This window comes from Vulpes vulpes, chromosome 16 (genome assembly GCF_048418805.1).
Source record: "Vulpes vulpes isolate BD-2025 chromosome 16, VulVul3, whole genome shotgun sequence".
NCBI lineage: Eukaryota > Metazoa > Chordata > Mammalia > Carnivora > Canidae > Vulpes > Vulpes vulpes.
The window spans coordinates 19,379,683-19,399,692 of NC_132795.1; the positions used below are offsets into that span (position 1 = coordinate 19,379,683).

At 42.4% G+C, this 20,010-nt stretch overlaps 1 protein-coding gene across 2 annotated transcripts in view; it reads right to left on the reverse strand.

The window, feature by feature from the left end:
* Positions 1-6,679, reverse strand: part of FAM117B (family with sequence similarity 117 member B) — a 76,875-nt gene extending 70,196 nt beyond the window's left edge. For both annotated transcript variants that reach the window (XM_072742004.1, XM_072742003.1), the window contains exon 1: positions 5,888-6,679. In XM_072742004.1, the coding sequence (XP_072598105.1) occupies positions 5,888-6,494 (607 nt within the window). In that variant the 5' untranslated portion in view covers positions 6,495-6,679. The remainder of the gene's footprint in view (positions 1-5,887) is intronic.
* Between the last annotated feature and the right edge of the window lie 13,331 nt (positions 6,680-20,010).

The following is a 20,010-nucleotide window of genomic DNA, read 5'->3' on the forward strand; positions in this document are numbered from 1 at the left end:
ATTTAAAAATATAGGGCAGCCTCGGTGGCGCAGTGGTTTAGCGCCGCTTGCAGCCCAGGGCGTGATCCTGGAGACCCTGGATCGAGTCCCACGTCGGGCTCCCTGCATGGAGCCTGCTTCTCCCTCTGCCTGTGTCTCTGCCTCTCTCAGTCTCTCATGAATAAATAAAATCTTTAAAAAAATATATCTTTAAAAAAATAAAAATAAAAATATAGTATTTAAGACAAATATGCTATTTTTTTAAAGTAGTTTGGAGATAGAAGTAGCTGACTTTCTCAACTTCCTTCCTTTCTACTGCTTCCTTCCCTTCTCTTGCTAAGTTATGTATCATCTTAACCCACCCTTACTACCGTCTCATCCTTGGAGAAAGAAGTGTCCTTAGTCATTTCTGAGATTTCCAGACTCTCCATGTGTTAGATCCCACTGCCACTCACATTTTCCATGACCTTGCCCCATCTACTATTTCCATTTTCTCTTATACTTGTGGTCTCATTCTCTCTGAATCCTTTCCCCATATCTAAAAAACATGCTTAAGTTTTCTCCATTCTATAAATAAAGGAACCTTAGCTCGACTTTCATCCTGTTTTGTCACTTTCCTTCCTTTCAGTGACATAAGAGTAATTTGTACTCCTTAAAAGTAATTTCTATTACCTCTATGTCCTCACCTACTACTTTAGTCCAATTTCTGTCCCCCACAAACTACTGTCTTTCAGAGATCATCAACTGACCCAAATGCCAAATTCAAAAGTCTATTCTCCAGGGTCAGCCTACTTGTTCTCTTCACAGAATTTGAAAATCTTTATCATCCCCTCCTTGAAATCCAATCTTTCTTGTGGCTTCCTCAACACTATTCTACTATTTCTCCTTCTTCCATATTCTCAGGTTTCTTCACTGGCTTTTTTTCCCTACCCTTAAAATGCTTTAATTTCTTCCAGAGTTCTATCCTCAGCATTCTCCCCATCATCTTATCCATTCTGATCATTTCAAGTATTGCCCACATGCAAATACCTAGCATGAAGAACATATTAAATGAATGTTTACTGAACTGAAATCAATGAGTCCCAATTTTTTGTCCCTAAATCAAACTGCATCCTGAATTCTAAAACTGTATTTTCCACAGTCGAGGAAATTGCCTGGATTTCCTCAGAGTACAAACTAAGCACGTCTAAAACTTTGTTCATTTTCTTTTCACAAACTTGCATTCCCTATGGTGCTGCTTATCACAATTAGTACCACCAACCAGCCAATTATCCTCAACTGCCTCTTTCTCAATCTCTATTCTATCGGGTTACCAAATCAAAGCCTCCTCACTCTCTTTTATCCTGCCATCTCCATTTCCACTGCTCCTAAATTCACATGTTCACATGCTCGATGCCTTAGTTACTATCCTAAAGTCTCTCTCATCTCAAATTCATGTTCTACTCATCTAAGTAACTATAAACTCTACACATCCTAAGAATATAAATGCTACTACCACTAACAAATTACCCCAAATGTCTAAACCCTCGGATCACGAGGATGATAAAGATGATATGAAAATAGCTAATACTGAGAGATTTCTATTACCACAGAGATTAAAAGGAGTTTATCCTTCTAATAATCCTTTACTATAAACACTATTAGTATCCCCCCCCTTTTTTGGAGAGGGAGGAGGGAGGGGAGCAGAGGGAGAGGGAGTGAGAGAATCTTAAGCAGGTTCCACTCCCAGCATGGAGCCAGACACTGGGCTTAATTTCACAACCCTGAGATCATGACCTGAGCTGAAACCAAGAGTCAAATGCTTAACTGACTGAGCCACCAAGGCACCCCAATAGCAGTCTTTTTGAAGGTGAAGTGAATTTGCTTAAATTAAATAAGCAGTAATGCCAAGATTTGAACCCTAGAAGTCTGACTGCAGAGCCATGAACCATGGAACACATTCTAATTCATACATTATCTTGAAAGATTTCCTGAAAACTTAGGTTTCTACTTTCTTTTCTACTGTTCCATCCCCCTTTTCTCCTAAATCCTATACTCTATGATACATAAGTCTGCATATGTCATGCCTATTTTCACACCTCTATGATCCAAGTATAAAGTTCTGTTTTTCTTTTTCTAACCCAAATCTAAAGCCATCTTCCTCTTGCAGAACTTCTATACCCATTCCCTACAGAATTATTCACTCTTCTATGAGCCTACAGTGCTCAACGTATTATATACTTTTGTACATGTCTTACATGGCTGATTTGTGAGTCTCTGGGGTTCCCAGTGTCTTCTACATCTTGGTACTGCACAGTTACTAACACACATAGTAGTTCAATCACTGCTTACAGAACTGAATTAAATGTAAAGTCTACCAGCCAAGATGTTGTAATAGTAAGGTTCCACTTTGCCTCATCATCAACTATTAAATACACATAACAACCCAAAATGATTCCCCCAAAGGTATGAAGTTAGAATCAATCCTCCAAATGTTAGAGAAACACTGAATTCTTAAAGCTGTGTATACCATAGAGTACTAGAAAGCAGAAGACCCAAATGCCATAGAGATCAAGTCCTGGTAACCTACCTCCTGATTACTAGTCCAGAAAAGTCCAACTCTTGTTGCTGCTCTTACCACTCCCCCACCCCAATAAACAACCAAATTCACACATAACATAATGTATACCAAGTAAGGGAAAAGTTAGTAAAAACACAACTTACTACATATGTAAGAGCCACACTGCAAAACTAATTTTTATACATACTATACTAGCGTTCTTTTCTGTAATGAAACTATTTTCCTTTGGAGCTTCTACTGCCCACTTTTCAAATTTAGATTACAGCAAAATCACAGGAGGGGGTGTTATGGGGGACTTTTTCAAACCCTGCATTTTTAGCAAGGACCCTAAGTAATTCTGATAGAGATAAACCCGGGGGGGGGGGGGGGACCCAGACCACAGGTGAGCTACAGTTCTGGATGCTGACAGGCAGTGTTCTCTCCAATTTGAAATTTCATACAACCATGAAAACTAAGCCTATGTTGGCAATTTATGTTACATCCATTAGAAGTAGAAGCAAAACTAATGTGATACACAATAGCTAACTTTTATACTGAGGTACTGTGCTGAGTATTTTTCCATTTCCTTTCATTTAATCCTTACCACCATATGAAGTATATATCAACATGATCACTATTTTACAGATAAAAAGGTTAAGGGTTAGAAAGTTATCCACTTCCCCATATCACATGGCTTCTAAGTGGTAGAAAACAAATTTAAACCCAGACTGTCTATCCAAAGCCTATGCTAATATGCCACCTCTCTATTTGTAATACATCTATTTGACATTTTATTAAGACAAAAGGAGGGGAAAGCACAAAAACAAACCTCACCTTCTTCCCTATTTTATCTGCAGTTAACACTGTTGCCTAGTTACCCTCTCTAAGCACATCTCAGTTCCTAATGGCAAACCACTTTGCCATGGAGATGGCAGGCGCTGAAGGTGAGAAGTTTAAAATGTGTCAGGGCTAGATGCCTGGGTTACCTTCTTGTAGTGAAAAGAAGGAAGTTCTGGATTAACCAATGATTCTCTCTGACCCTAGAGGAATAAAGCAACTGGGTAGGGGTCTAGCAGAATAAGATGCCCCTGAAGATTCTGAGCCCTCCAACTCTGAGGCTTCCAGATACTGGGTTCCCTAATAAAGGTTAGGGCATCCAATTCATGTGACAGACACCTTGAAGATGGCAGCCTTATCTAGATGATCCCTGGAATTTGAGTCATATGAGGTTTACAGAAGTAGAGGCCCTTCTCCTCTATCAGTAAGGATTTCACATTTCACAGAGGCTGGAAATTGGAGAAAATTTCCCTCAAAGCAAAAAGGGAGTCTCAATGATTAAAGAGATTCTTTTTCCCTTTCTCTCCCTCCAGATTTAGTCTGAAGAAAACAGTAAATTTTGTGTTTGTGTTTGTATTATAAAGACGTGAAATCTGAAATCTGAAAGTCCTACTCTGCATGAAAGTTCACTAGAATGAAACCAGACATTCCAAGAAGGAAGCTATCGGACATTCACTTCAGTATGACTTAATGATGAACATTATTTCTTTCAACATCTAGTTGAGAGTGCTGCACTGGAGGAAAAAGTTTTTATTTTCAGGGGGGTTTTTGGTTGTTTTGTTCTGGTATTGGTGGGGAGATGGTGGGAAGCTTTTGAGAAGGGTTACTTTTATGAATGGAAGGGAGATCTGAGACATGGCAGCTTTGGGACATATGAACAATGGGCAAATCCTGGAAAACAGGGTCCTAAAGAGCAGAAGAAAAGAACATCTTCTTCCACTTTTTACCAATACTTAATTTAACCGGACTCTCCTCAGGTTGCTGCTCTGCTTCCACTTTCCACACTGTGCCGGCTCCAGAAGATGGAGGGCAAATTGAAGTAATTCTGTTCACCAATACATCTAATACTTGCTTCAAAACCTAAGCATGTGTGATTTTGCTGCATCATATATATCCAGATTCTCTCTTATACATCATGAGGCTACCTCCTTGATATAAAAGACACGGTTTTGGAGTACCATCCAGCAAAATTCAAATACGACTTTACCACTTGTTACTTAACCTCTCCAAAACCTATCATGAGAGTTAAAATGAGATCTTGTAGGTAAATCACCAACCGTACGGTAGGAATTTAGTAGTGACAACTATTTACTTGAAGGAGAGGAGGATTCTAGTACTTTTAACAATGTAAAAGTTAAAAAAAGAAATCTGTATTTTCAAAAGGTTTAAAACAGTATTCTTTTTCTAATTAGAAAACACTATTGATCATTTTTCAGAGCGATCTCTCCAAACGTATCCATTGTCTAAAATCTTTGATAAAATAGTAAGAAAGATTCATCCCATTCCCTGCATTTCTGAAGGGACCCTTAAAACTACTTCATCTCTTATTTGGTTGAGATGTACTGTGTTAAGTTTCCTGAAACTTCCAGTAATTCTGCCTGAGTCTAAAGAAATTCTCTAGAGAAGAATAAAGGTAGTATAACTGCATAAGCTAAAAACCACCTATTTCTTTTTCTCACTATATTCTAACACGAAGGCAATTCGATGACAAATCTTATCTCTCCACTTTCACAATGTGAATTTCTTTCTGAGTTACTCTTTATGAATGACTCCAGTGGAACCCAACAGCTTCATTCAGAACCTTTTCCAAGAAAGCTCCCAAATACATTGAAAAACAACAGGGTTTTTTGAGGGATCCCTAAAATAATAACAAAGGGATAAATGTTAGATTCGTTTTTTAATAAAACAAATCAATGGTTTTACATCTAAACAATATCTGTATATCAGAAATACATCTGCACTCTAGGAGGAAGCCCATAACCCTTCTAAAGGAATCTTCTGTAACTTACTTCTTTTCTGCTACCCACTTTTACCAAGTCTTAGGAAATGCGAAAGGCTCCCAGCCTCACGTCTCTACAGGAATCCAAATCTGCTATGCTAATGAATTCAGTCTTTACGATCTGAAACTGTTTTGAGAAAAAGAAATACTTAGCAGCAGACATGTGCTATACTAACATTACCCAAGTGACAAACCACGCCTAGCCTCACTCCCAAGGGAGGGTAAGCAGGAACCAGCGGGTGACCAGAATCCCAGGTTCATCATTAACACGTCTCGGCACAGCCACCAGGTTAGCGGCTGCACCTGCCCTATCCCGTACCGGAGCAAGGTCTGTCGAGCAATGAATAAGACGCCCACGGAGCGGGGTGTGTGGAGGGCGGCCCCGCCCCGCCCGCCCCGGCCCCGCCCCGGCCCCGCCCCCGCCTCCCGGCCGCCGCGCTCCGCGGTAGCGCCGCAGTCCCCGCGCGAAAGCCGCGCGCGCCCCGGACCCCTTCCCGCCGCCTTCCCCTCGCCGCGCGGTCCCCAGCACGTACCTGCTTTGCAAACCGGGGCGCTTGGGCTCCTCCTCTCCGGGGAGCTACGGTTCTGCTCCGGGGACCGTCTCCGGTGCCGGACGCGGGCTGGGGGTGGGGCCGCGCTCACCTCGCCAGTCCACAGGTGGGTGGGCGACGAGCAAGGCGACGACACGGTGCCCAGCAGCGGCGGCGGGGGCTGTGGCCGCGGGGGGCTCCCGCGAGCCCCGGGCGCGGCGCCGCGCGTGGGGCTGGTGCCTCGCGTGGACGTCGCGGACGCGCCCGTCTGCGTGGCCACTGTGGGGCTGGTGCGCGCGGCCGCACTCCCGCCGCCGCGCGTGGGGCTCGTGCTGCGCGAGGCGGTGCGCGGGCCCCCGCCGCCCCCGCTGCCGCCGCCGCCGCCGCCTGAGGGGCCTGAGGCGCCACCACAGCAGCCGCCGTTGTTGCCGCCGCCGCCGCCGTTGCTCCGCGTGGGGCTGCCATGTTGCTGCTGCTGCTTCAGCTGGAACGGAACCGTCGCCCTCATGGGTTGCAGGCGGCTCCCGGCTCCCCCGGCCGTGGCGACCGCACCGCCCCCGAGGGAGCCGGCCGGCGTGGGGGACCCATTGCGCCTCACCCGCTGGGACATGGTCCCCCCCTCCCTGGTGACGGGGCGAGACGGGGGGGGCTTGTTGTTGTTGGGCTGCAGGGTTCGGCTTCTCGAGGCCGGAGGGAAGGTCCCCGCGACGGGGTGACGAAGCCGGAATCCGGGGAGCAGGGGGCGCCCGGGCCGCGGCAGGCAGCAACGAGGTGGTGGTGCAGCCGCCGCCGCCGCCGCTCCTCCTCATCAACAATAGTGTCTCCTCCGCTGTCCCCGCCCCCCGCGGGCGCCCATTGGTGCCGCGTCAGCCGCGCTCGAGCCGCTCCGCCGCGCTCATTGGCTGCCCGCGGCTCGGGTCCGGGCCCCCGGGGCCTTAGAGAGCCTGGGTTTGCGCCGAGGCCGTCTGCTCTTTAAAGAGAAAGAGGCCCCGCCCCCCGGGGAAGGGGGAGCGGAGGGAACAGGCCGTGTGTGTGTGTGTGTAGAGTGTGCGCGCGCGCGCGGGTGTGTGTGTGTGTGTGTACACGTGAATGTACGCGTGCGCGCCCTGGCCACGCGAGTCTTCCCCTTCCCGCAGGGGGGAGCCTTGGGGCCTCGGACTCTGGAGTGTTGCCAAAGAGAAGGTCCCGGACGGGAGCGGTCCCCAAGGACGGCCGAAGTCTCGCCCTCAGAACTCCTCTCCTTACCTCAGTATCTCCGCGCGGAGGACGTGTAAGCGCATCTCTTTTTGTTCTGTCCTAATTCCGTCAACGTTTGGACCGAGCTCGGAGGGGAAATTTAACTGATCTTTTATGGGCATTTTACACCTCGGCTTCTTTTTGTTTGTTTAAATCTCCTCGAGCTAAACCTCAGGGAGATTAAAATGTTGCTGGTTAGGATGTGGGTTTTTTTTTTTTTTTTTTTTTTATTGTGTCCAGGAAGTCCAGTTAAACCAAATGCTGTCGCCACCTTCCTACATCGCAAGGAATCGAGAATTTTATTCCAGTCAGCAACTTCACCGTTGCTCGATACCTTGGAAAGATGTGTGCTACAGGTTCGGAAAGTGCCGTAGTCCGCCAAGGGATTTATCTGATGTTCGGCATCGTTATTTGGGACAGAACTGGACTAGCCATGACTAGTTTTGTCTAATGAAGGAAACAAGTCTTTGTAGTACGGGCAAGAACTTAAGAAGACCGGCAGTAACGGTAGGTCTAAAATAATCTCAGGAGCTCCTCATCAAGACCAACAACAAGGAGAGGTAGACACCACATACTGACTTTTCAGGCTACGAATTGCTTGCTGGCCCATGACCTCTTTTTACTAGTTCTTTAGATGTCCATTCTAGATCCTTTGTCTTGTAAAAATGTAAGAGTGGAGGGCACAGTATGATTCTCTCTGGACCTGAAATTCTCCTGGGACCCTGTGCACTGTGGAAGAAAGCCTTTGAAGACCTGGAGAAGAGATTGAGATCCCAGACCCACCACTTACTCTGTAACCTTAGATAGATAGATCACTAGCCAGTCTCCTTATCTGTAAAATGCAGAGCCATCTCCTTCATACGATCATGATTATTAACCAAGAATTAAATGAGAATATGGCACGTAGAAGATACTCAGTTAATTCCAGAGTCTCCATGTAACTGAGAGGTCCACACGTCTCATTATCACCCACTCCTTCTCTCCCCCACCAGAAAAACCACCCCAACACCTTAGCCCATGAACCAACTACCTTAAGTTGGTTGGTGCTCTGGAGACATCTGATATCCCAACAACCTTTCCTAAGACAAAAAAAAACAGCTGCACATGAGACAGAACACATGGGAAACTGCCAGTGAGATCCAGGCAGGTGGTGAAGTCCCATCTTAAAACAATGAGTAAGAGAGAAGACAAGCCTTTAAATAAAGATGTCATGGTCACGGGATCACTGGGTGGTGCAGTGGTTTGGCGCCTGCCTTTGGCCCAGGGCGCAATCCTGGAGACCCAGGATCGAATCCCACATTGGGCTCCTGGTGCATGGAGCCTGCTTCTCCCTCTGCCTGTGTCTCTGCCTCTCTGTGTGTGTGTGTGTGACTATCATAAAAAAAAAGAAAAAAAGATGTCATTGTCACTATAGTTGACACTTTTGTCCTGCACAATGTAGGAGCTCAGTACATACTTACTGAACTAAACTGAGGGAGTCCAGCAGCCCTCATGTTTGGGGCTTCCTGATGTTTTCTTTTCCTGATGAGTTCGAGATTATTATATTTTGCCCACCCTTTTAATTCATCCCTCCATTCAGTGCTTTTATTTCTTTTTCTTTTTTTTAATTAAAAACTTTTTTAGTATAGTTGATACACAATGTTATATTATTTCAGGCGTGCCTGATTAATTACTTTTGACATCACCAAACTAAAGAGCTATCTGTCAGTGGAAAAAGACTTTTAGGTTTTCTGAGCTAATGTACTGATTTCAACACCTAGTTTCACTAGATCAAAGAGTTAAAGTGTCCTTGGCTCAATCATGAGTTCACTTTCTGCTTTTGTCATGTTTCCTGTAGAAAAAAAACTCCACATTTCCAGAAAATGCTTCTTTTTCAGTTTACCTCATTCATCAGTCTAGGAGTCAACTTTAAACAAATGAAAGCACTTGAACTGAAGCAGGTGTTGACTATTTCAGCCCTTTTGTACTAAAGGATGTTTGTGATGGCTTGAAAAGAGAATTTTGAAGGTGTGAAATCATCAAAGAAAGCTATATTTATACATACACACATATATGTGTGTAAGTTTCTTGGATACCTTAGAATTCTTCAGTCTGTTTTTAAGATTTTTTTTTTTAAGTCGGATCCACACCCAGTGCGGGGCTTGAATTCACGATCTTGAGATCAAGAGTCACATACTCTACGACTGAGCCAGCCAGACGCCCCTGTTTTTAAGATTTAATGGCAATGCATAAAAGCATCATTTACTCTTGCCCTTGACTTCATGATCTGTTGCTGAAGATTCAGAATAATTGCATTCAAGGTGATATATTGGCCTTCAGTTTCCCAGTTTATCTATAAAGTGAGTCTTTGTATTTCAAAGATCAACAGAATAAACATGTGTCCCTCTGGTTTAACCCCATTCTTAGGATATCATTCAAATTATGTGTGAGGTTGAAAAAGCCTCATATTGAAATTTATTTATCTGTATTTAAACTCCAGGAGACAACATTACTGATACGCTCATTTGCTTCTGCTTTCTTAACTCTTTAAAGTGACTTTATTGGGGTGCCTGCATGGCTCAGTTGGTTAAGTGTTCAACTCTTGATCTCAGGGTCCTGAGTTTGAGCCCCACATTGGGCCTTGAGGTGTGTTGGGCCCCATGGTGTATAGGGTTCCATGCCGGGTGTGGTGCCTACTTAAAAAAAAAAAAAAAAGTGATCTTGTTATGGTAAAGGAAGGTGGATTCTGAGAAAAAGTTTATCTGCCTGAATCAGCCATATCCTTTTCTAAATCTCTAAAATGTCATCTAATGGAACTTATACAGCCACTAAAATGATAATTATAAGTCATAAATTCCTTTCCTTTAAAATTGAAAAAATAGGGCAGCCCTGGTGGCTCAGTGATTTAGCACCGCCTTCAGCCCAGGGTGTGGTCCTGGAGACCCGGATAGAGTCCCACATCCGGCTCCCTGCATGGGGCCTGCTTCTCCTTCTGCCTGTGTCTGTCTCTCATGAATAAATAAATAAAATCTTTTTTAAAAATAAATAAATAAAATGGAAAAAATAAAATGCATCCATTACAACTGCAACGATATAAAAATGTTTATGCATTATAAACACATATTGAGGGATAAAATAGTATTATGAAACTAAAAGTCATTTTTAAGGTGGGATTTGAGGAGGTGTTTTTTGTTTTCCCCAAGAAATGTTGATACAACCACTCCATTTATCCATGGTTTTGCTTTCCATGGTTTCAGTTACTAATACTCAACCCCAGTCTGAAAGCAGATGATCCCACTTCTGAAAAATAGTCAGAGATCAATAGTAGCCTAATTCTATATCATAATATCTATGATATTCATGTCACTTCATTCCATCTTGTGGGTATTTCATTTCACATCTACACAAGAAGTCTGAGTGCAGGGATCCCTGGGTGGCTCAGCAGTTTGGCACCTGCCTTCGGCACAGGGCATTGTCCTAGAGACCTAGGATCGAGTCCCACATCAGGCTCCCTGCCATGGAGCCTGCTTCTTCCTCTACCTATGTCTCTGCCTCTCTCTCGATCTGTGTGTCCAATGAATAAATGAATAAAATCTTTAAAAAAAAAAAGTCTGAGTGCAATATATTTTGAGAGAGACCACATTCACATAACTTTCACTACAGTACATTGTTCTATTTTGTTACAAGTTACTGTTGTTAACCTCTTTGCCTAATTTATAAATTAAAAGATTTATCATAAGTATGTGTGTATAGGAAAAAACATAGGGTTTGATACAATCCAGTTTTAGTCATCCACTGGGGGTCTTGAAATATATCTCCCTTGGATGAGTAGGGGCTACTGTATACAATTTCCTAATGAAGGAGAATTATCAGAGCTTAAATTCCTGAGTACTGTTCTGTACTCAAAATCTGACTGTTACTTCACTGAGATTTTTGTCTAAGACCATTTCATTAAGGCCTTCCAATACATCACGCATTACTCTTACCTCTCTATTTCTTGGTCACTTTTCCTGACTTCTTCTCAATCTGACCCTTAAATGGTGAGAGTACCTCAGGATTCTATCCCCAAGCCTTTGATTCCACTCATTCCCTAGACAGATGGCTCCATTTGTGTGCAGCAGACTGGACCATCGCACTGCCACCTATTTAACTGCCTGCTTGGCATCAATATTTGTATACCTCACAGGTACCTCAAACCTTGTCCACAGCTGAATTCGTCATCTTCCTTCCACTCACTCACATACAACTGGCTCCTCTTCCAGTTTTCTCTCATATCAATAAATGGTACCACATCTACTCAGTGGTTGAAATCAAAACCCTGGAAGTCATTGTGGCTCTCACACTCCATGTGGCAAGTCCAATGACTCACCGTTATCTCAACCACACTAGCTTCTGAATATTTTGTGAATCTAACACTCTTCTCCAAACTCAGCCATGCCGGGATCCCTGGGTGGCGCAGTGGTTTGGCGCCTGCCTTTGGCCCAGGGCGCGATCCTGGAGACCCGGGATTGAATCCCACATCAGGCTCCCGGTGCATGGAGCCTGCTTCTCCCTCCGCCTGTGTCTCTGCCTCTCTCTCTCTCTCTGTGACTATCATAAATAAATAAAAATTAAAAAAAAAAAAAACTCAGCCATGCCTCTATCTTTTCTGGCCTGTACTCTTACACTTTACCTAGCTAGTCACCCTAGATCGTCTCTGCCTTAGCCTACTTCTCCGAGCTACCCATTCCTCACCTGTAATCCATTCCCCACACATCTATAATAGTCTTTTAAAACCACAAACTTAATTACTTCACTCTATTGTCTGAAACTTTCCATTTCTCTTAGGATAAAGTTCCCAGTCTTAAGGTTTGCCACATATTCCATGGGCCCACCTCTTCCTCTTTACAGTGCAGCCATACTGTGTTCTTTGGTTTCCCCCAAATACTTCATACTCATCCTGAGGCCTTCACACTTGTTATTTCTTCTGCCCGGAACACTCCTTATTCTCATCACTAGGCCAATTCTTGATCAGTTCTTAGATCAGGGAAGCCTGGATTGTCTTGCTCCCCACTTAATTTACCTTCCTCAGGTTTACAGTAACACTGTACTTCCCTGTTATAGTCATCATAACACATTATCTTCAGCATCTGTATTTTCTTGTCAGTGTTAAGCTCTATAAGAGCCTGTTTGTTCACTCAAATATTCATTGGCAGCCTTCTCTGCACAGAGCACTGTGAGGCATTGGCCCTACAGCAATGAAAAAACCTACAAGCCCATTGTCTTCTTGGATTTACATCTGCAAGAGACAGACAATGAGCAAAACAGACATGTGTGCACACACATATAACCACACATGTGAATAAATTACCACCTGCAAAGTTGTATAAAGGAAACCATAGAGTGCCAGGAACAACAAAAATGGAGGTCTAGCTAAGCTAGGTAGAAAGCACTTTCTGAAAAGGTGACATTTTAGATGAGACCTAAAAGATAAGAATGGGGGAGGGCAGCCCGGGGGGCTGAGCAGTTTAGCGCTGCCTTTAGCCCAGGGCATGATCCTGGAGGCCCCAGATGGAGTCCCACGTTGGGCTCCCTGCATGGAGCCTGCTTCTCCCTCTGCCCCTGTCTCTACCTCTCTCTCTCTCTCTGTCTCTCATGAATAAATAAATAAAATCTTAAAAAAAAAAAAAAAAGGGATCCCTGGGTGGCGCAGCGGTTTGGCGCCTGCCTTTGGCCCAGGGCACGATCCTGGAGACCTGGGATCGAATCCCATGTCAGGCTCCTGGTGCATGGAGCCTGCTTCTCTCTCGGCCTATGTCTCTGTCTCTCTCTCTCTCTCTCTCTCTCTGTATGACTATCATAAATAAATAATTAAAAAAAAAAAAAAAAAGATAAGAATGGGCCATCATGGAAAGAACATTCCAAAGAGGGAATAGCTGTGTAGAGACTAAGAAAGGAAAAGGTTCTGTGTGCTTGAAGAACCAAAGGAAGACCCGTGTCAGCAAAGGAAAGACTAGTTCAGATATAAGATTGGAGAGTTAAATAGAGGCTAGATGATTTAGAGATTTTTAGGTCCTGGTAAGGGATTTAGATTTTTTTAAAAGATCTTCTTTATTTGAGAGAGAGAGAGAGAGAGAGAGAGAGACCAAGCATGAGCATGAGCAGGGGGGGCAGAGGCAGAGGGAGAAGCAGACTGCCCGCTGAGCAGGGAACCCCATGTGGGGTTTGATCTCAGGACCCCAGGATCATGTCAAGTGCTGAAGGCAGACCTTAACCAAGTGAACCACCCAAGTGCCCCAGGGACTTAGATTTTATCCTAAGTACAATGGTGTATTTTTTTTTTTAAGATTTTATTTTTATTTATTCATGAGAGACCCAGAGGGAGAGAGAGGCAGAAACACAGGCAGAGGGAGAAGCAGGCTCTTTGCAGGGAACCTGACATGGGACTCAATCCCAGGCCTGCAGGATCACACCCCCGGCCAAAGGCAGGCGCTAAATCACTGAGCCACCCAGGTGTCCCACAATGGTGTATTTTGAATAAAGCTGAGCCCACTCGTTGCCCATATTAGCATAAGATCTCATTCAAAGAAAACAACAGATACTGAATATAAAATGAAAAGTAATCTAATATTTACTGGCCTATGAAATAAGCACAAAATGGAAATTTCCATGTATGAATCTCAGTAAACATGATTTTAAAAAAATCCTGATTTATCTAAGTTCTACTCAGCACAGCACAGTAATACTCTACAATCTCTCTTCTCTCTAAATATTACCCCAAAAAAGTAGGCCAGATTTGTACTTGGCTCTTCTTTGCTTGGCTTCATTCTCTCATCTTCAAGATCCCATTCCCTGCTCTTGTTAAGCTAAGTCAACCTATCCTTTCTGACTTAAATCTGTGCCTCAACCAATTTATCCTGATCAGCACAACAAAAGCCCCAGACTTGGGGTGGAAAGGGTGGGGATGGGGGTGGGCTGGGGGGCAGGTTGAATTCCTCCCAGAAAGATATGGGAATGAAAGGATTCTTCTATTTTCAGTTTTGTTTAATTTGTTTTGTTTGTTATCACTACTGTTGCTGTTGCTTTCGTGCTGGGAATCTACTCTGGCCACTATGGCCAATGGCTTGTTAGGGAGCAAGAAGGAGCAAAGAAAATGGTGAGGAGTCTACTGCAAAGAAGCAAGGAGGATGTGGCACAAGTGGCTCAGTCAGCTAAGTGTATGCCTTCAGGTCAGGTCATGATCTCAGGGTCTTGGGATCTAGCCCTGCATAGGAGCTGCCTGCTAAGTCCGGAGTTTGCTTCTCTCTCTCTCTCTGCTCCCCCTACCCCTGCCCTCACTCATGCTGTCTCTCTCCCTCTCTCTCAAATAAATAAAATCTTAAAAAAGAAGAAGAAGAGGAAGAAGAAGAAGAAGAAGAAGAAGAAGAAGAAGAAGAAGAAGCAGCAGCAGAGGGGATTGCAGAGAGAAAAACGTTAGATAGATTCAAGATCTACCTTCTAGGTAAAACTAATTTATCTTATAGGTGGTGAGAGGTAAGGGAGAGGAGCTGTCAGGGATGTCCCCCCAGACCTCTGGCTTGAACACCTTGGTGGATGATGGTCTGTTTATTAAGATGAGGAAGAGGGCAGCCCGGTGGCGCAGCGGTTTGGCGCCGCCTGCAGCCTGGGGTGTGATCCTGGAGACCGGGGATAGAGTCCCACATCGGGCTCCCTGCATGGAACCTGCTTCTCCCTCTGCCTGTGTCTCTGCCTCTCTGTGTGTGTGTGTGTGTGTCTATGAATAAATAAATAAAATTTTAAAAAAATAAGATGAGGAAGAGAGGATGGAAGGATAGCCTGGGATCAAAATTAGTCTAGGTTTGGAAGTATTATGTTTGAGTCTTTTAGGAATTATTTAAAAGGAGTCATTGAAAAGGAGATTGTATATGTAAGACTCAAGTTCAGAAAGGTCAGGCCAGAAGGTATAAATTTGGGGATTTTCAGCATATAGATGTAATTTGTAGCTGTGTGAGCAAATGAGACTGCCTAAGGAATTACCACTACGTTTTGGTTTTAGCACAGTGCTGGCACACACTAAGTGCTCGAAAACAATTTAAGTTCCTATCTTAAATTCACCCTCGTATCCTCATGCTTAGGACAGTGTCTGCAATATGGAAGATACTCAATAGTTTCTTATGAACGGACTGAATGATTTAGCAACTGTACCATTCACAGTAGCAGAATAGTGATTTCAAACCTTGTCTCTTAGACTCCAAGACAAACTGCTTTCACCATAGGGTAGTACTCTAGTTCAGCAGATAATCTCCAAAACCTGATGAGAAAGACAAGTACAAGGTGTCTTCATTATAAAAAATGAGGAAACTGAAGAGGTCACATGGCTTGCCTAAAACTAGAACCCAGGTCTTGTGATTCATATTCTAATAATCTTTCACCATAGTAGGGCTGACTTTCAACAAACTAGCAGCTGCTCTAGATATTTTGTACCTGCCAATTAACATATGCCATGAAAAAAAGAAAAGAAAACCCAAATAAACTAGGTTTGGAATTGGTAAGTATTATCACTTAAAATAATCTTCTACTTTTCAGCCATGTAGGCTTTTCCATGAAGATTCAGCTCAAATAGCATATGGCTTTTTCTACTTCCCCAAAGCAAGGTACTGGCTCCCTCCTCCCTTCATTCACTGATGTGCTGTTAGAGATACAGTTTCCCTATACCAGCAGTTTTTGTGCCTTTTCAGAAACACTTCGATCTAATCTGTTTATTAAAAGATATATTAATGAACAAAGGCATGGTATGGTATAAAACAGTGTACACCACCATCAGGGCTTTCTTTTAAGGATTATAGCTATGTACATGCTTGTGTGTGCATGCAGAGAGTATTTCTGGAAATTGTCTCAAGAAATTGGTCTCCGAAAAGAGGAACTGGGTTCCTCTCAGGGGGAGGGGAAGGAAGATGTTCTGTTTTTATACACACACTTTGTATGATTTTTGAAGGGTTTTTTTGGTGTGTGTTTTTTCTAAGATTTAATTAATTAATTTATTTAGAGAGGGAGAGCATGAGCAGGGGGAGGGACAAGGGGAGAGGGAGAGAGAGAATCTCAAGCAAACTCCACACTGAATGCAGAGACCAATACCAGTGCTGGATCCCATGACCTTGAGATCATGACCTGAGCTGAAAACAAGGGTTGGATGCTTAACTAACTGAGTCATCCAGGTGCCCCCCGATTTTTGAAGTTTTATAGCATTTTTATGTATTAGTTTTAACCAAAAAAAAATTTAATGTAAAAAAAATCTCAGAAAACCAGGTTATTTTGGAGAACACTGAAGTTTGAAATTAGGACTTGTAAATGATAACTGCAGATTTGTATAAGCTTCAGTATCCAAAATATTTCTGTATTTTGTTTAGGCTAGATAATATTGGGGAACAGAGCTGATCAACAAAGCTAAGTGATTAAAATGGCTCTTCAACTAGGCAGATTCAGAAACCTGAAATGGGAGTAATAGAAAATGTTTATTGGAAAAAATAATCAAGTGAGGAAACAGATGGAGATTTGGATGACACGAGAATGATGGAATATTCATAATTTTAAAGCTGGGTGATAAGTATAAAGTTGTTCATTATTCTTTTGTTTGCTTTGTATCTATTTCAAAGTGTCCATAATAAAATCTTTCAAAAATTGCTTCACAAAAATAGACAACTGTTCACATCCTTTGCTATAAAATTCAGACAATACTGGAAATTTACAAAGCTCTAAATTTAAAAATTTGCAAAACTCTACCTATGCCACCTGACATGTTATCCATTTAGTTGTATTGCACATAAAAATGTACATCAGGGGGCATCTGGCTATCTCAGTCAGTAGAGCATGTGATTCTTGATATCAGGGTATGAGTTCAAAATCCACATTGGATATAGAGTTTACTTAAAAAAAAAAAAAAAAAGAATGTTCATCAGGCAGGTGAACTTTGCTGTGTATTTAATTGTGCTCAGCACTTTTGCTGTGGTTGTAGTCACCTGTAGATTTTTCTAGAAGTAGAAATATGCACTGTGGATTTTGAAAAGATCAGTGTAAAGCTACAACCTTTCTATGTAATGACATGTTCACAACAAATTCAAATATGTGCTTTAAAATGACAGAAAAAATTTATGTCTGACGAAAAAAATAGTTTACCTGACAGTAGACATTAACAAGGGGTGGTCTCTTGGGACACTACGTGGCTCAGTGAGTTAAGCATCCAGTTTTTCTTTTTTTAATTTAAATTCAATTTGCCAACACATGGTATAATACCCAGTGCTGGGATCCCTGGGTGCGCAGTGGTTTGGTGCCTGCCTTTGGCCCAGGGCGCGATCCTGGAGACCCGGGATTGAATCCCACATCGGGCTCCCGGTGCATGGAGCCGGCTTCTCCCTCTGCCTGTGTCTCTGCCTCTCTCTCTCTCTCTCTCTCTCTGACTATCATAAATAAATAAATAAATATTAAAAAAAAATACCCAGTGCTCATCCCATCAAGTGCCCTCCTCACTGCCCATAACCCAGTTACCCCTTCCCCCCCCCCCCCACCAGCCTTCCCTTCCACAACTCTTTGTTTCTTTCCCAGAGTTAGGAGTCACTCATGGTTTGTCTTCCTCTCTAATTTTTCCCCACTCAGTTTCCTTCCTAGCATCCGACTCTTCATTTTAACTCAGGTCATGATCTCAGGGTCCTGGGACCAAGCCCCAAGTTGGGCTCATGATGCTCAGTGGGGAGTCTGCTTGTTTCTTTCTCTCCCCAGCTCACATGCACATAATATCTCTCTCTCCCCCTCCCTCTCTAAAAGAAAATAATAAATATTTAAGAAAAAAAAACAAGTGGTGATCTCAATATATTAAAATGTTTTATATTAAATTAATTAATTTTGTTACAGATGTTTTAATATTTAAAATATATTTTGAAAATGAAATTCAGATCAAATATTTATTCTACCTCTGAAGCACAGGGTAGTTTAAAAATATTTCACTAGATTGTGATAAAGTTGAAGGCAGAAAATATATTTTATTCATCTGTCTTTCCAATACCAAACACAATAGTTTGATGAATGAATATTGTTAACTGAAAGTGTAGAAAAATTGATTTCTAAGTCCCAAAGTAATCTTGTTAAAAATTAATCTATGTTGATTTTTCTGAGTACACAAAGCCTATCCTCATTAAAACAATTCAATACAAAAAAATTTACTTGGAAACTAAAAATCCACAGTTCTCCAATCTTTGATTTTCTGCATATAAGGTAATATATACTTAAATAATTTTTGTATTTTAAAAAATAGGATCACATTATGGATACAAGTTTTGAAGCCTGTTTTTTCCCCCTTAAACATATACCTAAGACTTGGTATACATCTAGATTCTCTCTCCTTTTCTTAAAAAAATTTTTTTTTAAATTTTATTTTAGAGAGAGGAAGAGAGAGAACCTGCAAGCAGGGTTGGAAGAGGGGCAAAAGGAGAGAAAGAATCTCAAGCAGACTCTGAGCTGAGCTGGGAGCTGGACGTGTGACTCATTCTCACAACGCCAAGATCACAACCCGAGCAGAAACCAAGAGTTGGACGCTCAACCCACTGTGCCACCCAGGTGCCCCTCTCCTTTTTAAAGGATACATAGTATTCTATCATTTGGCAATACCATAATTCAATCATTCTCCTGCTGATGGACATTTAGGTTATTTTCAACTTTGTGATATAACATACAGTAATATCTTTGCACTTATGCTTTACATTCTTGTGAGAGTATTTTAAAGTTAATGTTGTATCAAAGCAATATGTATACACAAATTAAGAAATCAAATAGCTGTAGAAGGCTGATTTTCTTAAGCAGTCATTTGCTTCATTTTCATTGCCCTTCCCAAACCCTCCAAAGAATTGTTAAACCTCTCTGAAAATGATTAGTGATTTCTTTTTTCCCTAAAGACATCTTAATGGAGGCTTCTTTTCACCTGCTCTGTTTAAACTAGATATGTTCTAGGATTTCTGCACAGCTGTCAGCTCAGGATTTACCTTCACTTCTTGGCTGTGCATATATCACATTCCCTCAACCCAGAGTCTTCTATTTTTGTTTGTTTGTTTATTCCTTTGTTTTGTAATAGCTTCCTAAGAAAATGTGTAGAGAAGGTAAATTTTTTGAGACATTGCATGTTTGCAAATGTCTTTTTTCCACCCTTGCACTTGATTGATGGTTTAGCTTGGAAAGGATGTTTCCTCAGAAATATGAAGACATTACTCCATTATCATATAGCATTCAATGTTGCTGTTCATTTATCCAATGCTATTGTGATTTCTGATCCTTTATATATGATCTGTTTTTTCCTCTCTGGAAGCTTTTAGGATCTTTTCTTTGTTAATGGTGTTCTGAAATTTCACTGTGCTGTGCCTAATGTAGGGCGTTTTTTGGGTTTGCTTTGTTTTTTAATTTCCCTGGGATGAACACCAGATGTTTTTCAGATGGGAAAATGTTGTTGTATAATTCTTTGATAATTTATTTTTCTTCGCTTATTAGCCCTGCCCTGCCCTGAAAGAATGATTCCTGTGGACTTAATTATATCAGCTGGTTTCTGATTAGGTTTGTCCAATGTGAGATTAGATCACAGGAAGAGAGAGAAGTCAGAGTATTTCTTCTCTGCTGTATCCTTTATGTACAACCACGTGTCTCAGGCAGTAGCAGTATTTCTCACTGGGAAGCCCTTCCTCCTGGGCTCAAGTTGTCACTGTCTTCCATTTACAGTACTCCTCTAACCTAACCCCTCTGCCCTGGGACTGTAAGTTTCTCACTGTGGCTAGTCTCCTGACATCATACCACCCTTGTGTTTCCCTAATCCTTTCTGTTCACATTTCTTTAAGTAGCCACTTGGTAAAATTCTCTTTATTGCACCATATGGGGTGAAGTGGGTTTGTTATTGGGAC